This window comes from Gnatocerus cornutus, chromosome 4 (genome assembly GCF_029298725.1).
Source record: "Gnatocerus cornutus isolate USDA-ARS CGAHR chromosome 4, icGnaCorn1.1, whole genome shotgun sequence".
NCBI classification, from domain to species: domain Eukaryota; kingdom Metazoa; phylum Arthropoda; class Insecta; order Coleoptera; family Tenebrionidae; genus Gnatocerus; species Gnatocerus cornutus.
The window spans coordinates 7,296,799-7,322,329 of NC_142236.1; the positions used below are offsets into that span (position 1 = coordinate 7,296,799).

The 25,531-nt window shown below is 36.5% G+C and overlaps 1 protein-coding gene and 1 long non-coding RNA gene across 10 annotated transcripts in view; both read left to right on the forward strand.

Annotated features, from left to right (window-relative positions):
* Positions 1-25,531, forward strand: part of CASK (peripheral plasma membrane protein CASK) — a 351,460-nt gene that overhangs the window by 75,003 nt on the left and 250,926 nt on the right. For all 9 annotated transcript variants that reach the window (XM_088034543.1, XM_088034544.1, XM_088034546.1 and 6 more), the window contains 2 exons: positions 5,377-5,495; positions 5,819-5,992. In XM_088034543.1, the coding sequence (XP_087890669.1) occupies positions 5,377-5,495; positions 5,819-5,992 (293 nt within the window). The remainder of the gene's footprint in view (positions 1-5,376; positions 5,496-5,818; positions 5,993-25,531) is intronic.
* The window catches only part of LOC148176322 (uncharacterized), a 36,616-nt gene continuing 34,275 nt past the window's right edge, over positions 23,191-25,531 (forward strand). Inside the window, exon 1 of the long non-coding RNA XR_015769997.1 lies at positions 23,191-23,436. This is a non-coding gene — a long non-coding RNA (uncharacterized LOC148176322). The remainder of the gene's footprint in view (positions 23,437-25,531) is intronic.

Consider the following 25,531-nt stretch of genomic DNA (forward strand, 5'->3'; position numbering starts at 1 on the left):
ATCAAGATTCAACGGCTGAATTGCAAGAAAACAGCAGAAATCTGCCCGAAATCATCATAATTTTTAGAGAAATCCGCTTATTTCGGTGAAAAACGACGATTTCTCGCCAATTTTCGCAGTTTTCTGGTTTAGATGCGCAAAGAAGAACTCGAAATATACAAAACCCTCAATTTTTATCAAGATTCAACGGCTGAATTGCAAGAAAACAGTAGAAATCTGCACGAAATCATTAGATTTCTTAGAGAAATCCGCTTACTTCGGTGAAAAACGACGATTTCTCGCTGATTTTCGCAGTTTTCTGACTTGAATTCGCAAAGAAGAGCTCGAAATATACAAGACCCTCAATTTTTATCAAGATTCAACGGCTGAATTGCAAGAAAACAGTAGAAATCTGCCCGAAATCATCATAATTTTTAGAGAAATCTGCGTATTTCGGTGAAAAACGTCGATTTCTCGCTAATTGTCGCAGTTTTCTGGCTTGAATGCGCAAAGAAGAACTCGAAATATACAAAACCCTCAATTTTTATCAAGATTCAACGGTTGAATTGCAAGAAAACAGCACAAATCTCCACGAAATCATCAGATTTCTTAGAGGAATCCGCTTACTTCGGTGAAAAACAACGATTTCTCGCGAATTTTCGCAGTTTTCTGACTTGAATTCGCAAAGAAGAGCTCGAAATATACAAGACCCTCAATTTGTATCAAGATTCAACGGCTGAATTGCAAGAAAACACCAGAAATCTGCCCGAAATCATCATAATTTTTAGAGAAATCCGCTTATTTCGGTGAAAAACGTCGATTTTTCGCTAATTGTCGCAGTTTTCTGGCTTGAATTCGCAAAGAAGAACTCGAAATCTACAAAACCATCAATTTTTATCAAGATTCAACGGCTGAATTGCAAGAAAACAGCAGCAATCTGTAAAAATCATCAGCTTGTACAAGTACAAGCGAGTGACTTGTGCTGTGACGTTTCGGAGCAAGTGCTGTACATAATTTTAATACTGCTTTTTTTCTTCACTTTTCTTTGCGGATAATTACCGCAGTTAGAGGCAATTAAAATCCTCATTCTTGGAATAGGTTTATTTGTACCTAAGCGCCGCCGCCGCCCCCGCGCGCCTCCACGAAATTCCTCTTCACCGCCTCGGAGCCAACATCGTATTTCAACAACAAGACGTTGTTCGGTGAAATATTAGAACAATTCGGGGATGAGGCGTTGACGTGCGTTCCTCGGAGGAAGAGGAAACGAGCCATTCATCATCCTGGAAGATGTGTAAGGTTATGTTCCTTTGAAAGTCGGCGGACTTGCTTATCTTTGAACAGCTGCGACGATTCCAGGAGCAATCGATGTCGCGATGCAACAAGTAAAACGAATACGACAGTCTTCTGAAGGAATCATAAACTGACTGAAGTGTCACTTTCGATGGAAGACGCTCCAGTTCTTCTTCAACATTTGCTGGTGCAAGGCTGCGATAAACTGATCAAATGTGCAACAGACTGAAAGAAGTGGAAATGGACCTTTTTCGGCGGCGTTAATGGGACTTCCTCCGTAAAGACATGTTTGGATAAAAGCTTTTAAAGTTTGGAGGAAAACGAATTTAAGATATTTCCATTGGTCTTCGTCGGGTTCCCTGGAAGTGTTGAGGGTACAAAGACAATTTTCCGGCGCTGCGACAACGAGAACAGCAATGAACTTACTTTAATACTTTTTCTTTTCTGCTGCAGCTCGTTCATAACTTTCCTTTCTCGCATTCCACGATTGAGCTTTACTCGCTGCAACGGCAAAGTAATAAACAGTTTTTCAGAAATTCGAGTTTAGTGGATCGCGTTGGCAGCTGCGGCTTTTGTAGGTGGAAATGTATGAGAGCTTTATTAAAGTCGGGAAAATAGGGAGTGGGTTTAAAAGTTTAAATTGGTTTGAGAAATATCAGGTGGGAAAATTGTTAAGAAATGGGCTGCGTGCTCTTTGATATCTGTATAATAAACTGGATTTACCGAAATAATTTTTCGTTGATTAATAACATCATACTAGCGCATGTTGGGTATTTAACGAACAAGTTGGTTAATGAAGGCGAATAATAATTGAGATTTTTAATGTTTATTTTAATAATTCGAGATGAAACGAGTTAGTTAGAATACGTTTTCTTTGAAAGCAAGATTAAGGAAAATGGAAGGAAAAAATTGTTCATTAATGAGAGTTATTTTTGACTAAAAATGGTGCATTAATGGCCCTCATTAAAGAACTGTCAATGGGAAAGATAGGATGTGCCGCAGTGCTCTTGATTTTTTTAGGATTTAATAGGATTATGTTTTTCTAGTTTTTTGAAATTATCTAGAAATTTTTGAGCTTATTATCACATTAATTTTTTCAGAATTCTATCGAATTTTTTGTAGTTTTTTTTTTAAGTTTCTGGATACTTCGGAATTTTTTTGACTGCTTTTTAGTATTTTTAGAATAAAATTCTTCTCGACTCTTAAGTTTGTCGAAATTCTGAGGATTTTCGGTAATTGTTTAAGTCATGTTTTTGGTTTTTCTGTTTTTCTTTGAATTTCAAGATTTCTTGTTTTTGGTTCTACTGTTTCTAAAATTTTTGCATTTTTAAATTCGTTCTTATTTTGTAAGTTTCTCAATTTAACCAATTCTTTAGAATTTAATTAATAATAAATAATTTTTGGACTGTTGAATTTTAGTACTCTGTTTTTTTTAATTCCATCATTTTTTGTTGTTTTTGTTTGGTTGTAACTTTTTTAATTCTCTCTGGAAGTCTTTGGATTATGTAGATTTTTTCAGGATTTTTTTTTTTAATTTATTAAGGTTTTTGTCTCTCGTTTTCCCAAAAAATTGAGCCTCTAAGTAAATGTAGAACTCGGAATTCCATATACAATTTTTGAATTTCCCATTAAGATAGTTTTTTAATGTAAAGATCTTAGAACTGTTTTTATTACACCTGAATATAATATAATACTATTTTATCCAAAACCCTTAGTTTTCTAAGTTTTGTAGAATTCTAGAATTTTTTTTTAATGTTTGGGTTTTTTTCTTGTATTTTTTCAAAAAACTAGAAACACTAGGACTAGGAATTTGAAATGTTTTTGGAGTGTTTAAGATTTACAAAAAATTCTAATTTTTTCCATTTTATTCTAACTTTATAGAATTCTCTAATTCTGTTATATTTTTTCTTCAGAATTTTCTTAGTTTTTCTAGAAGTCTAAATCGAGTTCCAAAAATTTTTGTTTATTAAGTGATTAGTTTTTTCAGTTATTTAGCTTGTGGATGCTGGATATTCTACGATTCTCTTGTTTTTTTTTAGAATTCTTTTTAGAATTTTAGAAGTGCTAAGAGAGGCCGCCACTTTTAATTATTCTATGGAAAATGATCGGCAGTTTTTGGGTTATCTAGAAATTTCTAGAATTCTATATATGAAACTTTTATTGTTTATTTTTACATTTATTTTTTCAGAATTCTATCGAATTATTTGCAATTTTTTTTACGTTTTTTGTAGTTTAAAGTTTCTAGGATTCTAAAGCAAATTCTAGATTTTTCGAAGAGTGCTTCATGGGGATCTTTTTGACTTTTTTTAAGATTTTTTTAATAACTGTTTAGATTTTCATGGATTCTTCTTGACTCTGCTTAAGTTTCTTTAAATTTCCAGGATTTTAATTTTTTGAGTTTGCTATGTTTTTGGTTTCTACGTTTTTTTGGATTCATAGTAATGTTTTGTATTTCAATTTTTTTAAACGCCATTAATTTGTGTCTGTTTTGTTTGCTTGTAAAATTTTATTTTTTCAGTTTTTTAAACCGTTAAAACCATCGTTTGTTTCAATTTTTTTAGGTTGGTCAATTTTTGAGTTTCTAGTCCTTATTTATTAATCAAAATTTTTAAAATTTGAGGACATTTTAGTTTGTAGCACGCAAATTAGCTCAATTTTTTCTCATAAATTGATAATTTGGGAAGATAAATATTAAAAGGAAATGTAAGTTAAGAAAAGCACCCATTACACTGAATCAGAACGACTCAATGGAAACAAAAAGGGTTTTCGAAAATGTAAAAGATTCCAAAAAAGTCGTGAAATTGGAAGAATCTTAAAGAATTCAGATGAATTAGAAAATTCCGAATGAACCTAATTCAGAAGATACAAGAAAATACAAAAAAAAGATCTTGTACACTGAAGACCCCAAAAAATCTGCAAAATATAGAGAGGAGTGTGAGGAATTTGAAGCACCGGATGAGAAAATTTAGTGTTGCAATGATTGAAAGAGTAAAAAAAAGCTTTCATTGAATATAAAGATCTATAGAATAAACAAATGTATGAAGTCGATAAACCAAGAAGATAAAAACGCCATTCAAAAAAATTTTGAAAACGCGAATTTTTAATTTTTTTAACATCGCAACGAAGCAAATAATTAAACTTCGAATTAGGGCAGACCACATTTTGTCGCTTCTCGTTTTTCTCGGTGGAAAACTACGAGATTTGCCACATTTTAGGCGACGAAACGGTTTATAAAAAAGTTAAGCCGCTTTGTTGGCCGCCCTGTTGACAGTTCGAAGCAACAGGCGACAAGTATTGACATTCAAAATACAGCACAGTTTCTAGCAAGATGAAGAAAAATTCTTGAGCGTCTTAATGGAGCATTTTTCCTAAACATGAAAAGAAAATTAATCCAGTCTTTTTTCCTTGCAAACTTTTAATTACCGCTCGGCTTCTAATTATTTGCATTTATAACGAAGATGCACCGCTTTGTCGCTTCCAAGAAATGAATTTGCATGTTAAAACCGTCTGAAATTCTTTCATAAGCCGTCTTTATCCCGCTTACAATTATTAGCTTCGTTACTTTAAACGAATTGAATAAAAATTGCGGTCTATTAATTAACCTCTGGTCTTGTTAAAGAGGTACTTTATATTAAAATTGCTGTGGGGGCGGCGATAGCAATCGCACCTTTGGGGGCGGCGGAGACGGTCACTTATACATACATGTCCTTCTTTTGCATTGATACAAAGAGGGAAGCGGAAAGGCTTCTCATAATTAAATCCAGGGACAGCCACTTTGTAACCGCAATGCTTTTGCATTAGGAAAGTGCTTCAGACCGCACCGGCTGCAGGGGGCGGTTTTTTCTTCCGAAAATCCGGACAAACGGAATAATTAAAAAAGTGCGAAGCAAAAATGGTGGATGCGCCGGGAAAATTCTCGAAATGATAGAGGCGCCGGGATAACCCGGATTTGCGCTTAAGCAGCTTTGATAGTTTTTCCTCCCCTAAAAGTGTAAATACCCATAAACTCGAGAAAACGTTCATCACAAATCCGGTGGTAATCGCAGGGTAATTTCAACCCTTGGGATTACGGGGCACTTCACTGAATTTAATAAAATGTGTTTTCAGCGGTAGCGACCATCCTCGATTCGCTCGACGACATCTACTGCCTTCAGGAATCGCAGCCCCAAGAGCGCGCGCATCTTCTGGCCCTGCTCGAAGACACGCATCTGCACGTCCTGTTGGAGGTAAGCGTGAGCGTTTCGAGCGCATGTCTTCCTAGTATCCGACGACAGCTCGCGGCCTCTGCAACCGCGATTGATCGCCGCCACCAGCACGTTTTTCGTTTGGCGGCGGCGGCACATCGAACCTCTCGTCAATGACGGGCAGGTAGTGTTTAACTCTTGACCACGTGGCGCATGTCGCGGTCGAGATGAAACACAAGACTAAGTACCAGGAGTTGTACCATAGTAACACGTCGATGGCCGTCGATGTCTTGTCGTTGATAGGATTGTTGGTAGAGCTGGATTTTGATGGGTTTAACTAGATGTTTCTGATTTTGTCGTTGCAGTTGTACGATAGGATCGCGAGTAAAGTCGTAACGCCGGTGAGAGCGCCACCTAGCGACGCGGTGCAGAGGGCCAGAGACGCCGCGGATGCTCTTAGGGAATTGGAACATCGCCGGGACACCGACCATCGGGACTTGCAGGAACTCAGAGATCTGCTTTGCCGGCCGCATTTCAGGGTGAGTTGCTTATTGATTACTAGGGCGGACGAGAGATGGCGCAGATTTATGACTAGCGCTGTCGAAAGGTGGCGCTACGGGAAATTACCAAAAGTGCTGCAATATTTTACTGATAATCGTGTCTCCGACTACAAAGGGTGTATCGACTTTTACCTTTCTCATTTAGTACACGTATATATGCAGTTCTAGCGGAAAATTGAATTTTTGGAGGTTCGTTTCCTTATCTAGAATAAGTGTTTCTACCATTTCTTGACGAAAAAAATTGTTCGTACTATAAGTCAAATTAAAATATTTTTTTGGTCAAGGAAATATTCGCGAAATATTCGTACTTTACTTTCGAATTGGCAAGGCACGCTGACCATTGTCCGTATTGTACTTTTGAGCTACCGAGGCACGCCGACTACTCATCGTATTGTATTTCTATACTAGCGAGGCATGCCGATTATTGCCTGTATTGTACTGCTGAACTACCGAGGCACACCGAACATTGATAGTATTGTATCCCTAAACTAGCGAGGCACGTCGAATTTTGATCGTACTCTATTTCTGAACTACCGAGGTAGCCGATTACTGATCCTTTTGTGCTTTTAAATTAGCGAGGCGTACCGAACGTTGATTGTACTCTACTTTCGAATTAGCGAGGCATGCTGACTATTGTTCGTATTGTACTTTTGAGCTACCGAGGCCCGCCGACTACTCATTGTATTGTATTTCTATACTAGCGAGGCGTGTCGAACGTTGATCGTACTTTACTTCAGAATTACCGCGGCACGGCGACCATTCTAAACTACCGAGGCTTGCCCACCTTTGCTTGTATTGTACTTCTGAACTACCGAGGCACACCGAACATTGATCGTATTGTATCTCAAAACTAGCGAAGCACGTCGAACTTTGATTGTACTCTATTTTTAAACTACCGAGGCGGCCGACCATTGATCGTTTTGCGTTTCTAAATTATCGAGGCGTCCCGAGCGTTGATCGTACTCTACTTTTGAATTAGCGAGGCATGCTGACCATTGTTCGTATTGCACTTTTGAGCTACCGAGGCCCGCCGACTATTCATTGTATTGTAACAGGTGTTTATAAATGTTTCTTGCCTCAAGGGTGACTCTGGAATTCCAGCCGTGCACTATTTTGCCGCTTTGTTTTCATAGTGAATATAACTATCTTGAAAATTATTTATAATCTAACTTATATTCATGACGTTTCAGTTACAGTTTTGTGTCCAAGTTTTTGATTTTCTGGTTTTAAACCACAAGTAAAACAGTTTATTTCTCAAAATTAACTTTGCTTCATGTTTGAGGTTAACTGAAAATGTCAGTTGAAAAATCGAAATCCACATTTGTAATGAGCGGCAAATTTCTTTGACATTTCATAGCTCCCTTGATGCTAGAAACATTTATAAACACCTTGTATTTCTATACTAGCGAAGCGTGCCGAACGTTGATCGTACTCTACTTCAGAATTACCGCGGACGGCGACCACTCTAAACTAGCGAGGTCTGCCGACCATTGTTTGTATTATACTACTGAACTACCGAGGCACACCGAACATTGATAGTATTGTATCCCTAAACTAGCGAGGCACGCCGAACTTTGATTGTACTCTGTTTCTGAATTACCGAGACAGCCGACTATTGATCGTTTTGCGTTTCTAAATTAGCGAGGCGTGCCGAGCGTTGATTGTACTCTACTTTAGAATTACCGCGGACGGCGACCACTCTAAACTAGCGAGGTCTGCCGACCATTGTTTGTATTGTACTTCTGAACTACCGAGGCACACCGAACATTGATAGTATTGTATCCCTAAACTAGCGAGGCACGTCGAACTTTGATCGTACTCTATTTCTGAACTACCAAGGTAGCCGATTACTGATCGTTTTGTGCTTTTAAATTAGCGAGGCGTACCGAACGTTGATTGTACTCTACTTTCGAATTAGCGAAGCATGCTGATCATGTTGTACTTTTGAACTACCGAGGCACGCCGACTACTTATCGTATTGTGTTTCTATATTAGCGAGGCGTGCCGAACATTGATCGTACTTTGCTTCAGAATTACGGCGGCACGACGACCACTCTAAACTACCGAGGCCTGCCGACCATTGCTTGTATTGTACTTCTGAACTACCGAGGCACACCGAACATTGATCGTATTGCATCTCAAAACTAGCGAGGCACGCCGAACTTTGATTGTACTCTGTTTCTGAATTACCGAGACAGCCGACTATTCATCGTTTTGCGTTTCTAAATTAGCGAGGCGTGCCGAGCGTTGATTGTCCTCTACTTTCGAATTAGCGAGGCATGCTGACCATTGTTTGTATTGTTCTTTTGAACTACCGAGGCCCGCCGATTACTCATTGTATTGTATTTCTATACCAGGCAGGCGTGCCGAACGTTGATTGTACTCTACTTTAGAATTACCGCGGATGGCGACCACTCTAAACTAGCGAGGTCTGCCGACCATTGTTTGTATTGTACTTTTGAACTACCGAGGCACACCGAACATTGATTGTATTGTATATCTAAACTAGCGAGGCACGTCGAACTTTGATCGTACTCTATTTCTGAACTACCGAGGTAGTTGATTATTGATTGTTTTGTGCTTTTAAATTAGCGAGGCGTACCGAACGTTGATTGTACTCTACTTTCGAATTAGCGAGGCATGCTGATCATGTTGTACTTTTGAACTACCGAGGTACGCCGACTACTCATCGTATTGTGTTTCTATATTAGCGAGGCGTGCCGAACATTGATCCTACTTTCCTTCAGAATTACCGCGGCACGACGACCACTCTAAACTACCGAGGCCTGCCGACCATTGTTTGTATTGTACTTCTGAACTACCGAGTCACACCGAACATTGATCGTATTGTTTCTCAAAACTAGCGAGGCACGCCGAACTTTGATTGTACTCTGTTTCTGAATTACCGAGACAGCCGACTATTGATCGTTTTGCGTTTCTAAATTAGCGAGGCGTGCCGAGCGTTGATTGTACTCTACTTTCGAATTAGTGAGGCATGCTGACCATTGTTTGCATTGCACTTTTGAACTACCGAGGCCCGCCGACTACTCATTGTATTGTATTTCTATACTAGCGAGGCTTGCCGAACGTTGATCGTACTTTACTTCAGAATTACCGCGGCACGGCGACCACTCTAAACTAGCGAGGTCTGCCGACCATTGTTTGTATTGTACTTCTGAACTACCGAGGCATGCCGAGGATTGATCGTAAAAAGGCTCGGCTGAAGGAATACGAAAAACGCTCGGCACGCCTCGGTGGTGTATAAGTAAAATACGATGAATGCTCGGCACGCCTCGCGTTGATTTTTGTAAGAAACGTTGTAGACTACTTACTTTGGAGTGCCTATTTGAGCAAACGAACATTTTCCTCAAAAGAAATTTCTTCTCTTCGTAATGAATCCAACTAATGAGCTTAATAACACGTAATATCTGTTCGGATTGAGCGGGGATCTTTGCCTCGCCGACGCGGGGCTTTTATAGTCCCACGGAAACTTCCCCGCCGTCACGTTACGGATGAATAAAGGTTAAGTATGCGACATACGTGGCGAAATTACTCGCGAAGATGAGTCGCTCGAAGCTTAATAAGTGTCTAATGCCATAATCAGCACTTTACGTAAATATGGAAATTAACGTCGTGTACCAAAGATCAACCTTGACTCGCAGCTTTCCCCTGGATCATATTTTACATCAGCAGCGCACTAATAAATAATTGGTGTCGCGTTACTCGCGCAAAATACACAAAGCAAATAGAGAAACGACAGGATAATAACAGAGCCTCTATTTTCCCGGGATTTATTCAAATTTTGACAGGGACTTATCGAGGCTTTTTATGACTTCCGAGGCGATTAAGTCTTGGGGTGATAAGTGTCAAAACAACGTCGTCGCGAGCTTTTTTCGAATTTGATATTTCTTTGTTGGCGCTTCTGCATTATATCGTTTGTTAGTGTGTAGTCGATTTTGTCCGCGTCGGGGCTTACAATGATGGAGATCTTTCTGGGAGTTGCGACTTTGTTGGATGTTAAGTTCTTGCGTTTTGATAAGCCATTGCCTGTAACAATACAATGCGAAAATGCGAGCTTTCTCATGCATTATGGAACGGGTTGGAAAGGCGATTTGGTTCCAGCGGTTTATAGCCGTGCTCACATTTATATCTGTGCAATTTTTCCAGTGTTTTAAATACGAGAGAAAGGAAAATATTTCTAGATATGCGTTTTATAAATCGAGTTCGACATTTTAAACGGGCCACCGATATAAAGTAAGATGCGATAAATGGAGTGAACGAACAACTTGCCCCGCTGAGGAACAACTTGCCCCGCCTAGGAACAACTTTCCCCAGCTCAGCAACAACTTACCCCAGTGTAGCAACAACTTGCCAACAACTGGCGAGGCTTGCTGAGCGGATGTTGTTTTTCAATTTGGGTTTGAAATTTTGCGAAAATATAGACTTTTTTGAATTAAAATACTACAACGAGATTTTCAAACTTGCCCCACGTAGTAATAACTTGCCCTAGCCATTGCCTCAGTTTAGCAACAACTCGCTTCTGCGCTTCTACAACTTGCCTCACCGTTGCTACTATTTGCCTCAGCGCGCTAACAACTTGTCGCAGCGCAGCGACAACTTGCCCCAGTGACGCAACAATTTGCCTCAGCGCAACGTTACAATAACTAGTAAGGCTAGCTAAGTGGTTATTGTATTTATCTGCACCCATTTTTTAGTATTTAAAATATAAACTGAATGCGATTCATAGCGAAATTTTAGACTGGTCACCGCTAAAAAATAAAATATGAACAAATGGGAAAGACGAACAACTTGCCCCGTGCTGTATGGGCTTGCCTCGCGCAGCAACAACTTGCGTCAGCGCTCTAGCAACCTACTTCTGCACACCTTCAACTTGCCCCAGCAGACTAACAGTTTACCCAGAGTGTCGTAGCAACTTGCCTCAGCGCGGCAACTACTTGTCAACAACCAGCGAGGCGTTGGATGGGTTTGATGTTTATCTAACTTTTAGACTGCCACTGGTATACGACAAATAAGGTTTCTAAACAACTTGCTTTACGTAGTAATAACTTGCCCTAGCGCTTGCCTCAGTTTAGCAACAACTTGTCTCTGCGCTTCTACAAGTTGCCTCACCGTTGCTACAATTTGCTCCAGCGCACTAACAACTTGCCGCTGCGCAGCGACAAGTTGCTCAGTGTAGCAACAATTTGCCTCAGCGCAGCAACAATGTGCCAATAACTCGCGACGTGAGAATTATAAGGTTCTAAGTGATTTTCTGTGAGAAGTAAAATTGTTTTTTTGCGATTTTTTTAAACATTTTCTATCAAGTGTAAAAACAAAGTAAGTTAATGCTTGAATAAGCCAAAGTGATATTAATAAATTCTGTCATTTTTTTAAATAAATACTTAATAAATTTAAAATATATCACTGATAACGTGAACACGGATCAATTTATTCCAAATGTTAGTTAGAACCTTATAGTTCTCAGGTCGCGAACTAGTGAGGCTAACTAAGTGTTCATCGTATTTATCTGCACACATGTTATAGTATTTAAAATACAAACTGAATGCGATTGATAGCGAAATTTTAGACTGGCCACCGCTAAAAAATAAAATATTAACAAATAGGAAAGACGGACAACTTGCCCTGTGGACTGTATGAACTTGCCTCGCGTAGCAACAACTTGCGTCAGCGCTCTAGCAACTTACAACTTACCCAGTGTGTCGTAGCAACTTGCCTCAGCGCGGCAACAGCTTGTTAACAACCAGCGAGGCGTTGGATGGGTTTGATGTTTGGCTAACTGGCCACTAGTATACGACAAATAAGGTTTCCAAACAACTTGCTCCGCGTAGTAATAATTTACCCCAGCGCACTGACAACTTGCCCCACTGTAGCATCAACTTGCCCCTCCGCTGTAATAACTTGTCCCTGCGCTGTAACAACTTGCCCCACCGTTGCAACAATTTGCCCCAGAGCTGTAACATCTTGCCCCGTTTAAAAAAAAGGCAATGCGCTTCGAATTCGAAATAATAAATAATTCCTATTGCTCTGGGGATTGCGTCGATTCGCAATCTAGAAGTCATTAGTCTCTCAATCCGGCTCACTTTGTGCCTTTTGTTTATAAATTTGGTATAAATCTTCGCCGGAACTGCTGCCATTGTTTGAATTTAGTGCCATAATTTTGCACATTACAGAAATATAAATTATTTCTCGGTAACAAATGCTGGTGAAAAGGATTTGTTCCCGGGAGCAATCAATGCGCACAAGGCCGCCCAAACTCTTCGATAATCTCTTGTTCTTCGTTTAATTAATAGTTTCATTGTGTTACTCAAGGGATCCTTCAGAGAGGCCTGAAATCTTAATGGCTGTTTTTAGTCTTCGCACCGTTCTTTGATGTACTATTCTCTGGCAAGTTTGTTGTTTATTAGCGTAAGAAGACGAGTTGTCTCGAGTCCTTTTGACTGTTTTCTTTCTCCAATTAAAGCGAGCTGGGGGAAAAAACGAACTTAACATGAAAAATACGCGCAGATTGTTCGATGGACGTCAACTCGGAAGAAGATAGATAAGGAATCCATCGCTTGATTACGCCGGCGAAGGAAAACGGGCTGTAATTCACTGATATTTCTTCGGTTTGAGGAAGAGGAATTGAATAATATTGTTTTTTACTACTAGCTTGAGGACTTCTGCTGCTTCCGAACTGTGAAATTAAGGCTGTTCTACCCCTCAACTAAAATTCGTGTTTTGAAAAATATGCAACCCAACATGCTAACTATTTGACACATGCCAATCATCTATAAGGGTGAAAATCGTCTGTAAAATTAGCATATTTTCTACCACAGTTCAGCAATAAACCAGGCAGATGAATTTGTCTTGCCTTGGAGTTTGTTTCGAACATTTTCCTGATTTCGAAATATTATGTTTCTCGAAAATAATAAAAGAAATGAGAAATAATATAATGATGGCATAATAATAATATATGAATGAGAAATAATAAATGATGGCATGATCTAATAAACTTTACGTTTCAAGTGAAAAATGTTTCGTTAAAAATGTGTACCATCACAATTCTATTTTCAAAATTAGACTGTGCGACAAATTCAAATTAATTTTGAATGTGTTATGTAATCTAAACAAAGCACATACCCAAAGGACATCCTTACATCAAAACCTTCACATTTTTTTTGTTATGTCAATTTTTAACATAAATAGTCAAAAAAACAGAAAAGAGATTCTTTTTCTATTTTATTTATGATTTTAATGTATGTATGGTTATCAATATTTAAAATACATATAAAAAAACTACAATTAAAAAAATTATATGCAAATCATAACTTGTTTAGCCGCCAACTTTCATACGATTTTTTTACTCTTTATTACAAAATTCGATTTTTTTACAGTAATTTTAAATTGATTGTATTTGACAATGTAAAGACTTTTGTTTTAGAAACAAAAATGTTTAAAACTTACAAAGTCATAAAATTTTACTTTTAAAATAATAAAATAAAATTTGGTGGTGACTTGCGGTTAATGGCATATGTTTTATCAAAAGGTGGGCTACCTATAGAACATAACAGTTTTTTGGCTACAAAAACTTTGTCACTCAGTGTTTTAATTGATAATAAATTAATAAATAAAATTTAGATATTAGTTCATCTTCTCATTTCTTGTGCTTCTACACATCCGCTGGTATTTAATAAAATCAATTCCACCAAATATAAAAACGGATATTAGGGTACTTCCGGATGACACAAAATATTACAGGTAGGTAAATGTTCTAGAGCTATAATTTTTTTTATAAAATTGAAAAAACACTTGATCACGATTTTTTTTCAATAAATCGCTTATGCTATAAGTATATTTTTCTATGGCAACATAGAAGGTGGTGTGCAGTTGGGTCTTAATAATCTAAAAATGAGATGTAGAAGTTGTTTTTAATCGCGGAAAATGCAAGATTGTAGAAAAAATATTTTGTGTATTTTGAGCCCAAATTCAAATTGCCGATTTCGAGAGGTTGCCGCGCGACTTTAGACTTTTTGTCTCTTTCAATCGGCAATTGTGAATTTTTGAGCTCTTAATACACAAATATCTATTAAAATTTGTGTAGTTGTACTTTTGCCATCAGCTACTTATATTCACGTGAGTTTCAAAATTATGAAAGTATCCATCGATCTAGAAGGGTTCTAAGTATTACTGTGTATTAAACTTTAACACTAATTTGTTTTTACTTTTTATACGTGGACGTCAAAAAAACTATGCATTTTATAAGCATGACGAAAAATTAAAAAATAACATATCTTGACATAACTAAATATTTCAAAAATTGAAAACAACCTCAATAAATGTTTTCATTATTTTGGAAAAGTTTAAAAAGTTGCTAAAGTAGCACAATTTGAGATAGGTATAAAGGAATCATTGAAAATGTAAAATCATGTTTTGGGTAATTATTTTAACAAAGTTGGGGAAATTGCCAAATCATAGAAGTAACAATATAGAGCTATGCTGGTATCTAAAAATCAAAAAGTTACAAGAGCGCTAAAAAGCTTTTAATCGTCTAATCTTTTTATTTCAACCTGACGATCATGTATGGGAGACAACTCGGTGCTGACCTTTTTGGTCTTATGGCTACTTGAGCACTCCACTCTGCTTGCGGCAAAGGACCAAATAGTCAAAGATGCAATAAAATGTATATAAGAATCAATGTATGAAATGCAATTAATCCGTTGTCCTATATAGAATAGACTGTTTAAATGCAATGTTGTAATGCAAGTTATTAATTGAGGTCTACTTCAAGAGTCAAAAGCGAATTTTTTGTCAACAAAGATGAGTTTCATGCACTAACTCTAAACTCAAAATACCACACTCAACTGAGAAAAAACAAGGTTCTGAACAGTGACTTTTTAATTATATTAACGATTAAAAATCTTCTGCAATCGTTAATCTAATTATTAAAATGTCAACAAAATGTATTAAAATTTATTTTTAGAAATCTTGCATGAGGGTTAAAATGTTATTATATTCAGATGCGGTAGGACAGAGCCTTAAATTTCAATTCTACAAGGAGACAAAGATTTGCGTATTTTGGGTTGCCTATATTAAAGCGGTTTTGTTGGTTTTAGGTAAGAAATTTTTATTTAACTATTGCAAATGACGTTTTCTAATTCCTTCGATCTTCCGGATTTTGGAAACGTGTTTTCTCTGCCTCGGCATATAATTACTATTTGCCCGAGATAATTTATGGCATCGACGACATATTTGTGGTCGCGCTGCACATAACGAAATGTCAACATTTGCAATCAATTCTTGGAAAATGCTTCGGAATCGCGGGCCATTTGGTGTAAACTACAGAAATAACGATTTCCCACAGAACTGTGGCAATGGCGGTATTAAATAAAGTATCAATTTTATTTTATCGACAATTTTTTCAGACGCTCGTCTGTACAAATCTCATTGTTTGGAATCGCTTCGTGTCAATCGTTTGGGCGTCAACACAAAAACGGATTTGTTTGTCATACAAAAACACGCGATATGCAAAAACCCCATCGATGGACCATTTTTCGTTCTCGTCCGGCAAAGTGACGGATTCTCGCGGTTTGTCGGACGTCGCGACTCTCATTTGTTATTGTTGTTCTTCGTGAAGAGAGGCAATTTTTCGAGTTGTGCGTAAACATCTCCTTTTAAATTACACCGTCATCTGTTAGACTTAGGAGAACGTATTGGATACGGCAGCGAGACGGTAAGAAATTACAAAACAAGCCCCCTTACCGGTGCTCCAACCGCATGACGCCACCGCTAGCCAAATCTCTGGGATCTAACTGATTTATGGGACGGCGCCAGACCGGTCGAAATTTGGGCGCTGTCGAGTCTGAAGGTAGTTAGTTATGTATTTCGGAGTGAAATGTTCGGATTGTGATTTAACGGAGAGGGAAAATGGACTTGAAGGGACGAGGAGCGTCCACCAATTTTGCTACAGCAGCGGAATTTTTGGAGTGGATGAAAAAACGTCTCGGCTGATTGAATATGAAGTTTTATTGCTTTGGTCTTATTTTTACATCACAAAAGTAGAAGCGAGGCGTACCGAGCGTATTCCGTTTTTAGTTTCAAATCAGCGAGGCAAGTCTAGCGTTTATGGATTTTATTATCGCATTTTACTCGTTTTTTAAAGAAAAAAAGTTTTTTTTTTAACAAAAACAGTTGCGAGGCGAGACGAGGCGAGCGTTTATCGTTTTTTAATTCCGAATTATTGACGCGTGCCGAGCGTTTATTGCATTTTATATTCGTCTTGCAAAGAAGAAATTATATATCGCTTTTTTTTCTTAATTAGTGAAGCGTGTCGAGCGTTGTTCGCATTTTACACCACAACAAGCGAGGCGTACCGAGCGTTTGTAGTTTACTTTCATAACTAGCTAGGCGTGCCGAGCGTTTATCGCATTTTACCTACGTACTGGCGAGGCATTTTGCTTCAGAACAAGCGAGGCTTGCTGAGCATCGCTTATATTTTACTACTGAACGAGCGAGGCGTGCCGAGAGTTGTTCGTATTTGATTGCCGAACGAGCGAGGCATGCTAATTCGTCTTTCGAAGTAGCGTGGCGTGTAGAGCGTTGCTCGACTTTTATTACCAAATTAGCGAGGCATGCGATTTGTATAGTACATAACTTTAATAAAATTTAAAAAAAATAGTGAAATTATTAGATAGAAAATCAGCATATTTTTGAAAAAATTGAACATTAAATTTCTAATTTTCTAAAATGTTTTAAAATGGAAATTGTTATTTTTTTAAGATTTTGTCAAGCGAGGCGTGCCGAGCGTTTAACGTTTTTTACCTCTGAACACAGATGCGCGGAGCGTTTCGCTTAAATTCTATTATCTAAATGATAATAAATAATCTGTTATAAGGCTTTTGCACGCCTCAGGGTGCTTCCTCACTTCTTTGTGACAAACATTTTTTAGTGAGGCGTACCGAGGCGTGCCATTTTTTTACTTGAAATAATAGTTTTCTCTGATTCGCACTTCTAAAGTCAAATTTAAATGAACGCTCGGCATGCCTCAGGAGTCTTTTCTTAGAAAACGAACATATTGTAGTTATTTTAGATGAGCAAACGAATATGGCCCCGAAATTAGCGAGGCATGCGATTTGTATAATACATAAGTTTAATGAAATTAAAAAAAAATTGTGAAATCATTAGATAGAAAATCAGCATATTTTTGAAAAAAAAAATGAATATTAAATATCTAATTTTCCAAAACGTTTTAAAATGGAAATAGTTATTTTTTTTAAGATTTTCTCCAGCGAGGCATGCCGAGCGTTTAACGTTTTTTATCTCTGAACACAGACGCGTGGAACGTCTCGCTTGAATTCTATTATCTCAATGGTAATAAATAATCTGTTATAAGGCCTTGGTACGCCTCAGGGGTGCTTTCTCACTTCTTTTTGACAAATATTTTTTTAGTGAGGCGTACCGAGGCGTGCCAATTTTTTACTTGAAATAATAGTTTTTTCTGATTGACACTTCTGAAGTAAAATTTGATGAACGCTTGGCATGCCTCGGGAGTCTTTTTTTTAGAAAACGAACATATTTTAGTTATGAGTTATGAGCAAACAAATATACCTCCAAAATGAATTTTATTGCCAAATTAGCGAGGCATGCGATTTCTATAGTACAAAAGTTTAATAAAATGAAACAAAAATAGTGAAATCATTAGATAAAAAATCAGCATATTGTTGAAAAAAAATTGAATATTAAATCTCTAATTTTCCAAGATATTTTAAAATGGAAATAGTTAGTTTTCATAAGATTTTCTCCAGCGAGGCATGCCGAGCGTTTAACGTTTTTTATCTCTGAACACAGACGCGTGGAACGTCTCGCTTGAATTTTATTATCTAAATGATAATAAATAATCTATTATAAGGCTTTGGTACGCCTCAGGGGTGCTTCCTCACTTCTTTTTGGCAAAATTTTTTTAGTGAGGCGTACCGAGGCGTGCCAATTTTTTACTTGAAATAATAGTTTTCTCTGATTGACACTTCTGAAGTAAAATTCGATGAACGCTCGGCATGCCTCGGGAGTCTTTTTTTTTCGAAAACGAACATATTTGACTTATTTTAGATGAACAAACGAATATACCCTCGAAATGATTTTTTTTAAGGGATTTTAAGAAAAAAGCGTCTTTGATTAAATATGAAGTTTTGAGTTGCCTCGGCGGAAGTTTTCTAGCTTTATTTTAATTTTCTGTTACGTAACAAGCCGAGCGTTGATCGTATTTTATTTTCGCACGGTAATGTAATTAAAAATTTGACAAAAAAATTACTAGAATAATGCCTCGGCAAGTATTACTAAAAGTTTTTTTTTGTATGATGTACGCCCCTGAAATACTGTCACTCCTCGCCTCGTTTTGTCTTGCTTCGCTAACATATTTATTTATTACATTGACATTTTGAAAGTACGCCTCGCATGTTTTTTTTGTAATAAAAGGAGAAAATGTCTCAGTACTAATTTTAGATGATCAAATATCTCTAAAAAGAAATTTCTTTTAGATGCGCCGAAGGACGGACTCGGCGCATCCACCATTTTTGCCACATTCGCGTAACTGGAGGAATAAACGCCTCGTTTGTCTAAATATGAAGCTTCCAGCTGTGACTTGATTTATTTGTGCTAATTTTTTTTTGTAACTGGTAGCTCGGGGAAACAAGGCTAAACTTGTTGGTATCCAATTAGCACGCGAAATGTATAATGACAATGAACTACATAATTAGTGTTGCTATTAATTCGTCTAATTGAAAGCGTGTTTACAAATTAGTGCTAGCACTGTCAACATTTCCCAGGTTCAAGGCTGCTCCTGTGACAAAAATAGCAATTTTAGTTTGAATGATATTGAGATGTAAACAAATTCTGCTAAGAAGTGTTAAACTTGCATCTTTTTTTCCGCAGTGATGAGTCTTTAAAAGTAGCCACATTTCATGCCTCTATATTTTTTACTCAGCCATCCGAGTGTATTATAGAAGCCTGCACTCATTAAAGTACACAGCATAACGATAATGAAAAACGAAAGTTCGACGGCCCGTGCCTAATCTCCTCCTGAAATAGCCCATGACGCAAATTTACCCACTTTTTCTATTCACGTCAATCTGAAAATATTCAAATAGCAAATCTCCATTTTATTATTCATGTCAGAGCGACGTTACAAAAACATTGTTCCAAGAGACAGAACTCTCCACTCTGCGCCGACAATTCAGATTTAATAGCAAAAATTCCTATCTGGAAAATTTCATATCGTTATTTATGTTCGACTGGAATTGGGTTTGTTTTTGTGGTGGGTTTTCCAAGGAAATGCGTGGCTCGATGTGAACTTTAGCGGAAAATTGGGGGAAAAATTACGAAATTACAATGGTTTAGAATTTGCTGTAATTTCGGAAGTTGTGATACTACAGGAATAAAATTTTGAGGGGTTTATACGTTGAACCCATTTGTTGACTGTACCAAATTAGAATATTCTAGTAAGGGTATGTCAAATTTTAGGAATTTTTTCTTTGAAGGCAAGATGCGACAGTTGTGAAATGCGTTATGCGATAGGAATAAAATTTTGTATTTTGTACCCGTTTGTTAATTGTGCCAAATTTTAATGTTATAAGACGAAAAAGTGAAATTTTAAAAATTTTTTTAAAAAAAATTTGCTAAACGTTTTTATACATGCTATAATTTTGAAATATGTAAACCGACTGGAGTAAATAAAATTTTGAGAGGTTACTATTTTCAACTCGTTTGCTATTTGCACCAAATTATAAAATGTAGGACGAATATGTGAAATGTTAGAATTTTTATTTGAGAATTTTCCAATTTTTTTTATAAATGCCACAGTTTTAAAACGCGTAATGCGATAGGAATAAAATTTTGCTAGATTACTATTTTGAACCCGTTTGTTAACTGTTCCAAATTAATATTCTAGGACGAGGATGTCAAAATTTAGAGATTTCAAGAGATTATTATATTGAACTTGTTTGTTATCTGTACCAAAATTGTAGAACGAATATGTCAAATTGTACAAATTTTGTTTTGGGAGAAATGCGTCAGAAATTTCTAAAAGTTTCATATAATAGGAATACAATTTTAAAAGGTTACTATTTTGTATCCGTTTGTTCACTGTACCCAATTATAACTGTATAAAACAAACGTGTCAAATTTTATAAAATGTTTTTAAAGGAGTGAATGTTTTTATGAGACGAAGCAAAAATGTTTAAAACTTTTAAGTTTAAGAGGTTACTATTTTGAACCTGTTTGTTATGTGTACCAAATTACAAAATTTTAGAACAAGCATGTCCAAATTTTAGTGTTTTTTTTGAGGCATGCGTCTAAAATTTCAAAAATTCTTTTATTAATGCTACAGTGTTGAAACGCGCAATGCAACAAGAATAAAATTTGGTGAGGTTTCTATATTGTACCTGGTTTTTAACTGTATTAAATTTCAAAATTATACGACGAGAATGTCAAATTTTAGAAAATTTCTCCTACATGATGAGCTCAAAATTTTCTAAACGGATTTATAAATGCTATAATTTCGAAATATCTGAAGCTATTGAAATAAAATTTAGATGGGTTACTATTTTAAACTTGTTGCTTAGCTCTGTACCAAATTACAATATTATAGAACGATTATGTCAAATTTTATGAAAAAAATTGAGGAATGCGCAAAAAAATCCAATTTTTTTTTATAAATGCTGCTGTTTTGAAATACGGAATGCGAGGGTAATAAAATTTGGTAAAGTTTTTAGTTTGTACCCGATTGTTAACTGTACCAAATTTTAATATTTAACGACGAGAAAATCAAATTTTTGAAAATTAATTTTCAAATGCTGTAATTTCGGAATTTGTGATGCTAGAGGAATAAAATTTTGGGAGGTTACTAACTTGAACCTGTTTGTTAACTGTACCAAATTACAACAGGGTAAAACAAATTTTAGAAAATAGACTTTAAAATTGACGCCAAAAACTTTCAAAATTTTCTCCTAAATGATGTAAATAGTTTTAAAACGCGCCATTCGACAGGAGTATAATCTGGTTTCTATTTTGTAGCCGTTTGTTAAGTGTACTAAATTCCAATAAACGAGTGTGTCAAAATTTAGAGTTTTTCTCTTTTGAGACGAACCAAAAATTTGTAATTTTTTTTTATAAATGCTATAATTTTGAAATGAGTCATGTTACACAATTTTGAGAGGTTGCTGTTTTGAATCCGTTTGTTATCTGTACCAAATTACAAAATTATAGAAAGGGTATGTCAAATTTGATAAAAAAAAATTAAGAATGCGTTAAAAATTTGTAAAATTTTCTTATAAATGCTACAGTCTTGTGACGCGCAATGTGATTTCAATAAAATTTCGTGAGGTTTCTATCTTGTAGCCGTTTATTGACTGTACCAAATTTCAATATTCTAGAACTAGTATGTTACAATTTAGAGATTTTTTTTGATGAGACGAACCAAAAATTTGTATTTTTTTTATAAATGCTAGGATTTCGAAATGCGTAAGGTTACTGGAATTAAATTTTGGGAGGTTACTATATTGAAACCGATTGTTATAGGTACTAAATTACAGAAATTTAGAACGCGTATGTCAATTTTTACAAATTTTGTTTAGAGAGGAATGCGTCAAAAATTTTCAAAACTTTCTTATAAATTTTACAATTTTGAACGCGCAATGCGATAGGAATAAAATTTGGTGGGGTTTTTATTTTGTATCTGTTCGTTAACTGTACGAAATTTCAAAATTCTTGAACAACTAGTTAATAATTTAGAAATTTTTTCTTAAGAGACGAGCTAAAAATTTGCAAAACTTTTTTTAAGCGCTATAATTTTCAAATTTGTTACACTACAGAATTAAAGTTTTTAGAGGTTACTATATCGAACCCGGTTGTTATGTGTACCAAGTTACAAAATTGTAGAAAGTGTATGTCAAATTTTAGATTTTTTTTTGAAGAATGCATTAAAAATTTTCAAAATGTTCTTATAAATGATACAGTTTTGAAATGTGCAATGCTATAGGAATAAAATCTGGTATGGTTTCTGTTTAGTACCTGTTTGTTAACTGTTCCAAATTTTAATATTTTACGACGAGAACGTCGAATTTTAGAAATTTTCTTCTGAAAGCCAAAAATTTTGCAAGACTGCTTCATAATTGCTAAACGTGTGATGCTAGAAGAGTAAACTTTTGAGTGGTCACTTTTTTGAATCTGTCTGTTGTCTGTACCAAATTACGACTGTATCGAACAAACGTGTCAAAAATTCTTCAAATCTCTCACGTCTAAGAAAATGTTCGTTTGCTCATCTAGAAACAGTACTGCGATGTTTTTCTCTCCATGGTAAAAATTTCACACTTTTTCTCACAAGAAGCAGTCGAGCGTTTATTGCATATTATTTCCGATGTACCGAGGCGTGTCGAGCGTTCATCGGATTATATATCTAAACTAGCTCTAGGTCCACTGTAAAATGTGATAAACATTCGACTTGCCTCGGTACTTTAGAAGTAATATGTGTATTGCCTCGCTAAAGTATAAGTAAAATTTGATAAATGCTCGGCACGCCTCGGTTCTCCTAACTTCTTCGGCTGTCTTAATTATAGAAGTTTTCTTATTTTTTTCATTCATTTAGAGTTTTCAGATTATTTAAATGTCTAGTTTTTGAGAGATTTTTAAAATTCTATAGATTCTGATTAGATTTCATCTTCTCTAAATTTTGTATTTATTATTGCCCCCGTACTAATGGGCGTTACCGAACTCTTTCTTCCCATTTAGGTTCAATTTGTGCAATTTGTTTAGCCATCTTTTGATGCTAGCACGCGGAAGTCCTCGTCAAAGGAAAGATTGAGTTGTGCTTTGGTTATTTTTTTTGCAAAATGTTATGAAAGAAACTGTGGCTCACAGAGAAATAAAATCTCAGCCAAGAAATTTAATAATTCATATCTTTGAAAATATGCCAAGAAATAGGTGCTGCCTCAGTTACCAATCCCACCCCCTCAACAAATAAATGAGTCATGTTCACGATTTTCTACAAATCCTCATTCATTTCCCACCCCCATAGTCAATTTTTGTCACAATGAGCCTCCGCGTTCTCTACCCCTATCCGGCAGCGGCAGCGCCGCCGTGCGGCGGTTGGCTGTCATCGCCGCCGTCGCCGCAGCTTCGCTTCCAGTACTGCAGCGAGCTCCCGGTGCGTGCATCCGTCATTGCCGCCACCGATCGAAGCGACGCCCACCGTCGGAATCGGCCTATGCACGTGCTGTTAAAATCCAGTGCGATGGTAGTGCAATGGTTCGGTTACAGCCGCCGGCAAACACCGGCGCAACCGCCGACGCCATTTTCGGATTGGGACGTCTTTTCACCTTAACTAAGATGCTCATGAGTCGCCGCCACCTGTTATGTGACGATGATGACGGCTACAGGTACGCGTCGTGGGGGCGGAGGTTGTTTCTTCGGTCATTATTCACTGTCTCGTTGCGGGGATGGAGGATTTTCGAATAGGATTTCGAAGGGTTTGTCTTGATTTTGGCGAGGGCGAGAGGGATGATTGCTGGCGGTTTTCATAAGCGTTTTGTGACAGTTAGTTTTGGCAGCTCTCGGCGGTGTTTTACTGCTTTCTCTTTCTGTAAAATATCAATTTTTAGTTGCGTCTCATTTCATCTTCCAGTTTTCCGTCCGGTTTCTTAATTTCAGCTTCAAATTGGTTTTTACATCAAAAAAAAATAACTTCTTCTGCTTATTTTAGCTCGAAAATGGATAGTAAATTAAAATGCATTTACATTTTAAATAGTTCTGTACGAATAAAGGCACTGAAGTGGTAATTTTTGTTAGGAAAGAGAAATTTTTCAACTTCTTCATATTAGTTAGACCAGTTTTCAGAGGGCTTGTAGAAAATTGATTTCAAATTAATTTTATGTCACGATTAGTTTAAAATTCCGACACAAATTGGGAAATTACGCCACGTATGGCAACACTCTTTTTGAAATAAGTGGCATTTTATTGTTTCTTCTGATTTCTCTGCATAAAAATTCAGGAAAGTTTTATTTTTGAGGAAGTGGTCGTATGCTTAACTAGAATAGGTAATGAAAAGTTTTCTTCTTAATAGTGGGCGATTTACTCTTTTTTTACAAAAACTATCAGCGAGGCGTGCTGAGCATGGCTCGAATTTGACTGAGCTACGATCCAGGCTGACTGCAGAAATAGCGAGGCGTCCCGAGCGATGATTGCATTTTATTTCTGCACTGCTCGCAGTTACTTCTACACAAGCGAGGCATGCCGATATACGGATTTAATTTTCGAATTAGCGAGGCACGTCGAGCCTTGATTGAATTTGACTTGCGAACTAGCGAGGCATGTCGAGCGTTGCTCGAATTTTATTTCCGAATTATGGAGGCATGTTGAGCGTTGATCGGATTCTATTTCTGAATTAGCGAGGAAAGTCGGTTTTAATAGAATTTTACTTTCGTTTTTAATGAAATTTTTAGTCTTAAAATGATTGGCGCATTCTTCATTGAAGGGTGAACTTTATATGTTCTTAATCAAATTTAATTATTTTAGGAAAAATAGACTTATGCATGCAGTTTGAGTATTAGAAAATTAGCATAATTTTGAAAAATTTGGAATATTGGATTTTTTTTTGTGCCACAAGTTGAAATTTTGTTCTCACTTTTTCTGCCAGTGATTTATCGCTCTACAAAAAACTAATTCTGTTATCATTGATTTTAAAAACTCTGCTTTACAATTTACTACTGCTCGGTAACTAATTGAGCATAGCTAATTGATTAAATTGTAATAATTGTCGAATGGACATTATTGGTTTTTAATGACTGCCATCACTGCCCATAATTGGATTCTGAATATCCGCAATTGACGTTTGCAGAGGTTTTGTAATTTACTCTAGTAAACCAGCGCTCCCAGTGTAAATTTCACATGAAGACCACAACAAAGAATTTAACTCATTTTGTAAAATTTAGAAAATTTCACACAGCTTTTCGTGTCAAGAAGCTCGTTCTTCAATAATCGCCTCTACTAAAGCCTCCGGTTTTTGGCATGGTTTCTAGTTTCATGTACAAACTCCTCATCTTGGAGATCCTGGAAACCGTTTCGCTGGAACGCTAATTTGTTCAGTTAATTTTCTGGCTGCTGGCAATTCCCGGAGCATCATTCCAGCAAAATTACGAAATTTATGGCGCCGGTTATCAGCTGCATTTATTACAATTTACATTATTGCAATACACACTCCGAACACTAATTTTAATGGTCGTTACGTTGGCAGCATTGATAGAATAAATACATCATTTTTTACGGCTTAGTGACAATGTTAATACCAACAAACGTTTGAGAAATAGTTTTTTTGACAAAAATAGTTTTTAAAATTGTAGTAAGTTGGTTTTTCAGATACAATTTTGTGTTTTTGAACATCCGGCTCGATGGATCAAATGTTTTTAGATGTATACTTTTGGTACACCTCTACAGTTTTATTACATTTTAAATTATAAAATAATCGTAACTAATCGG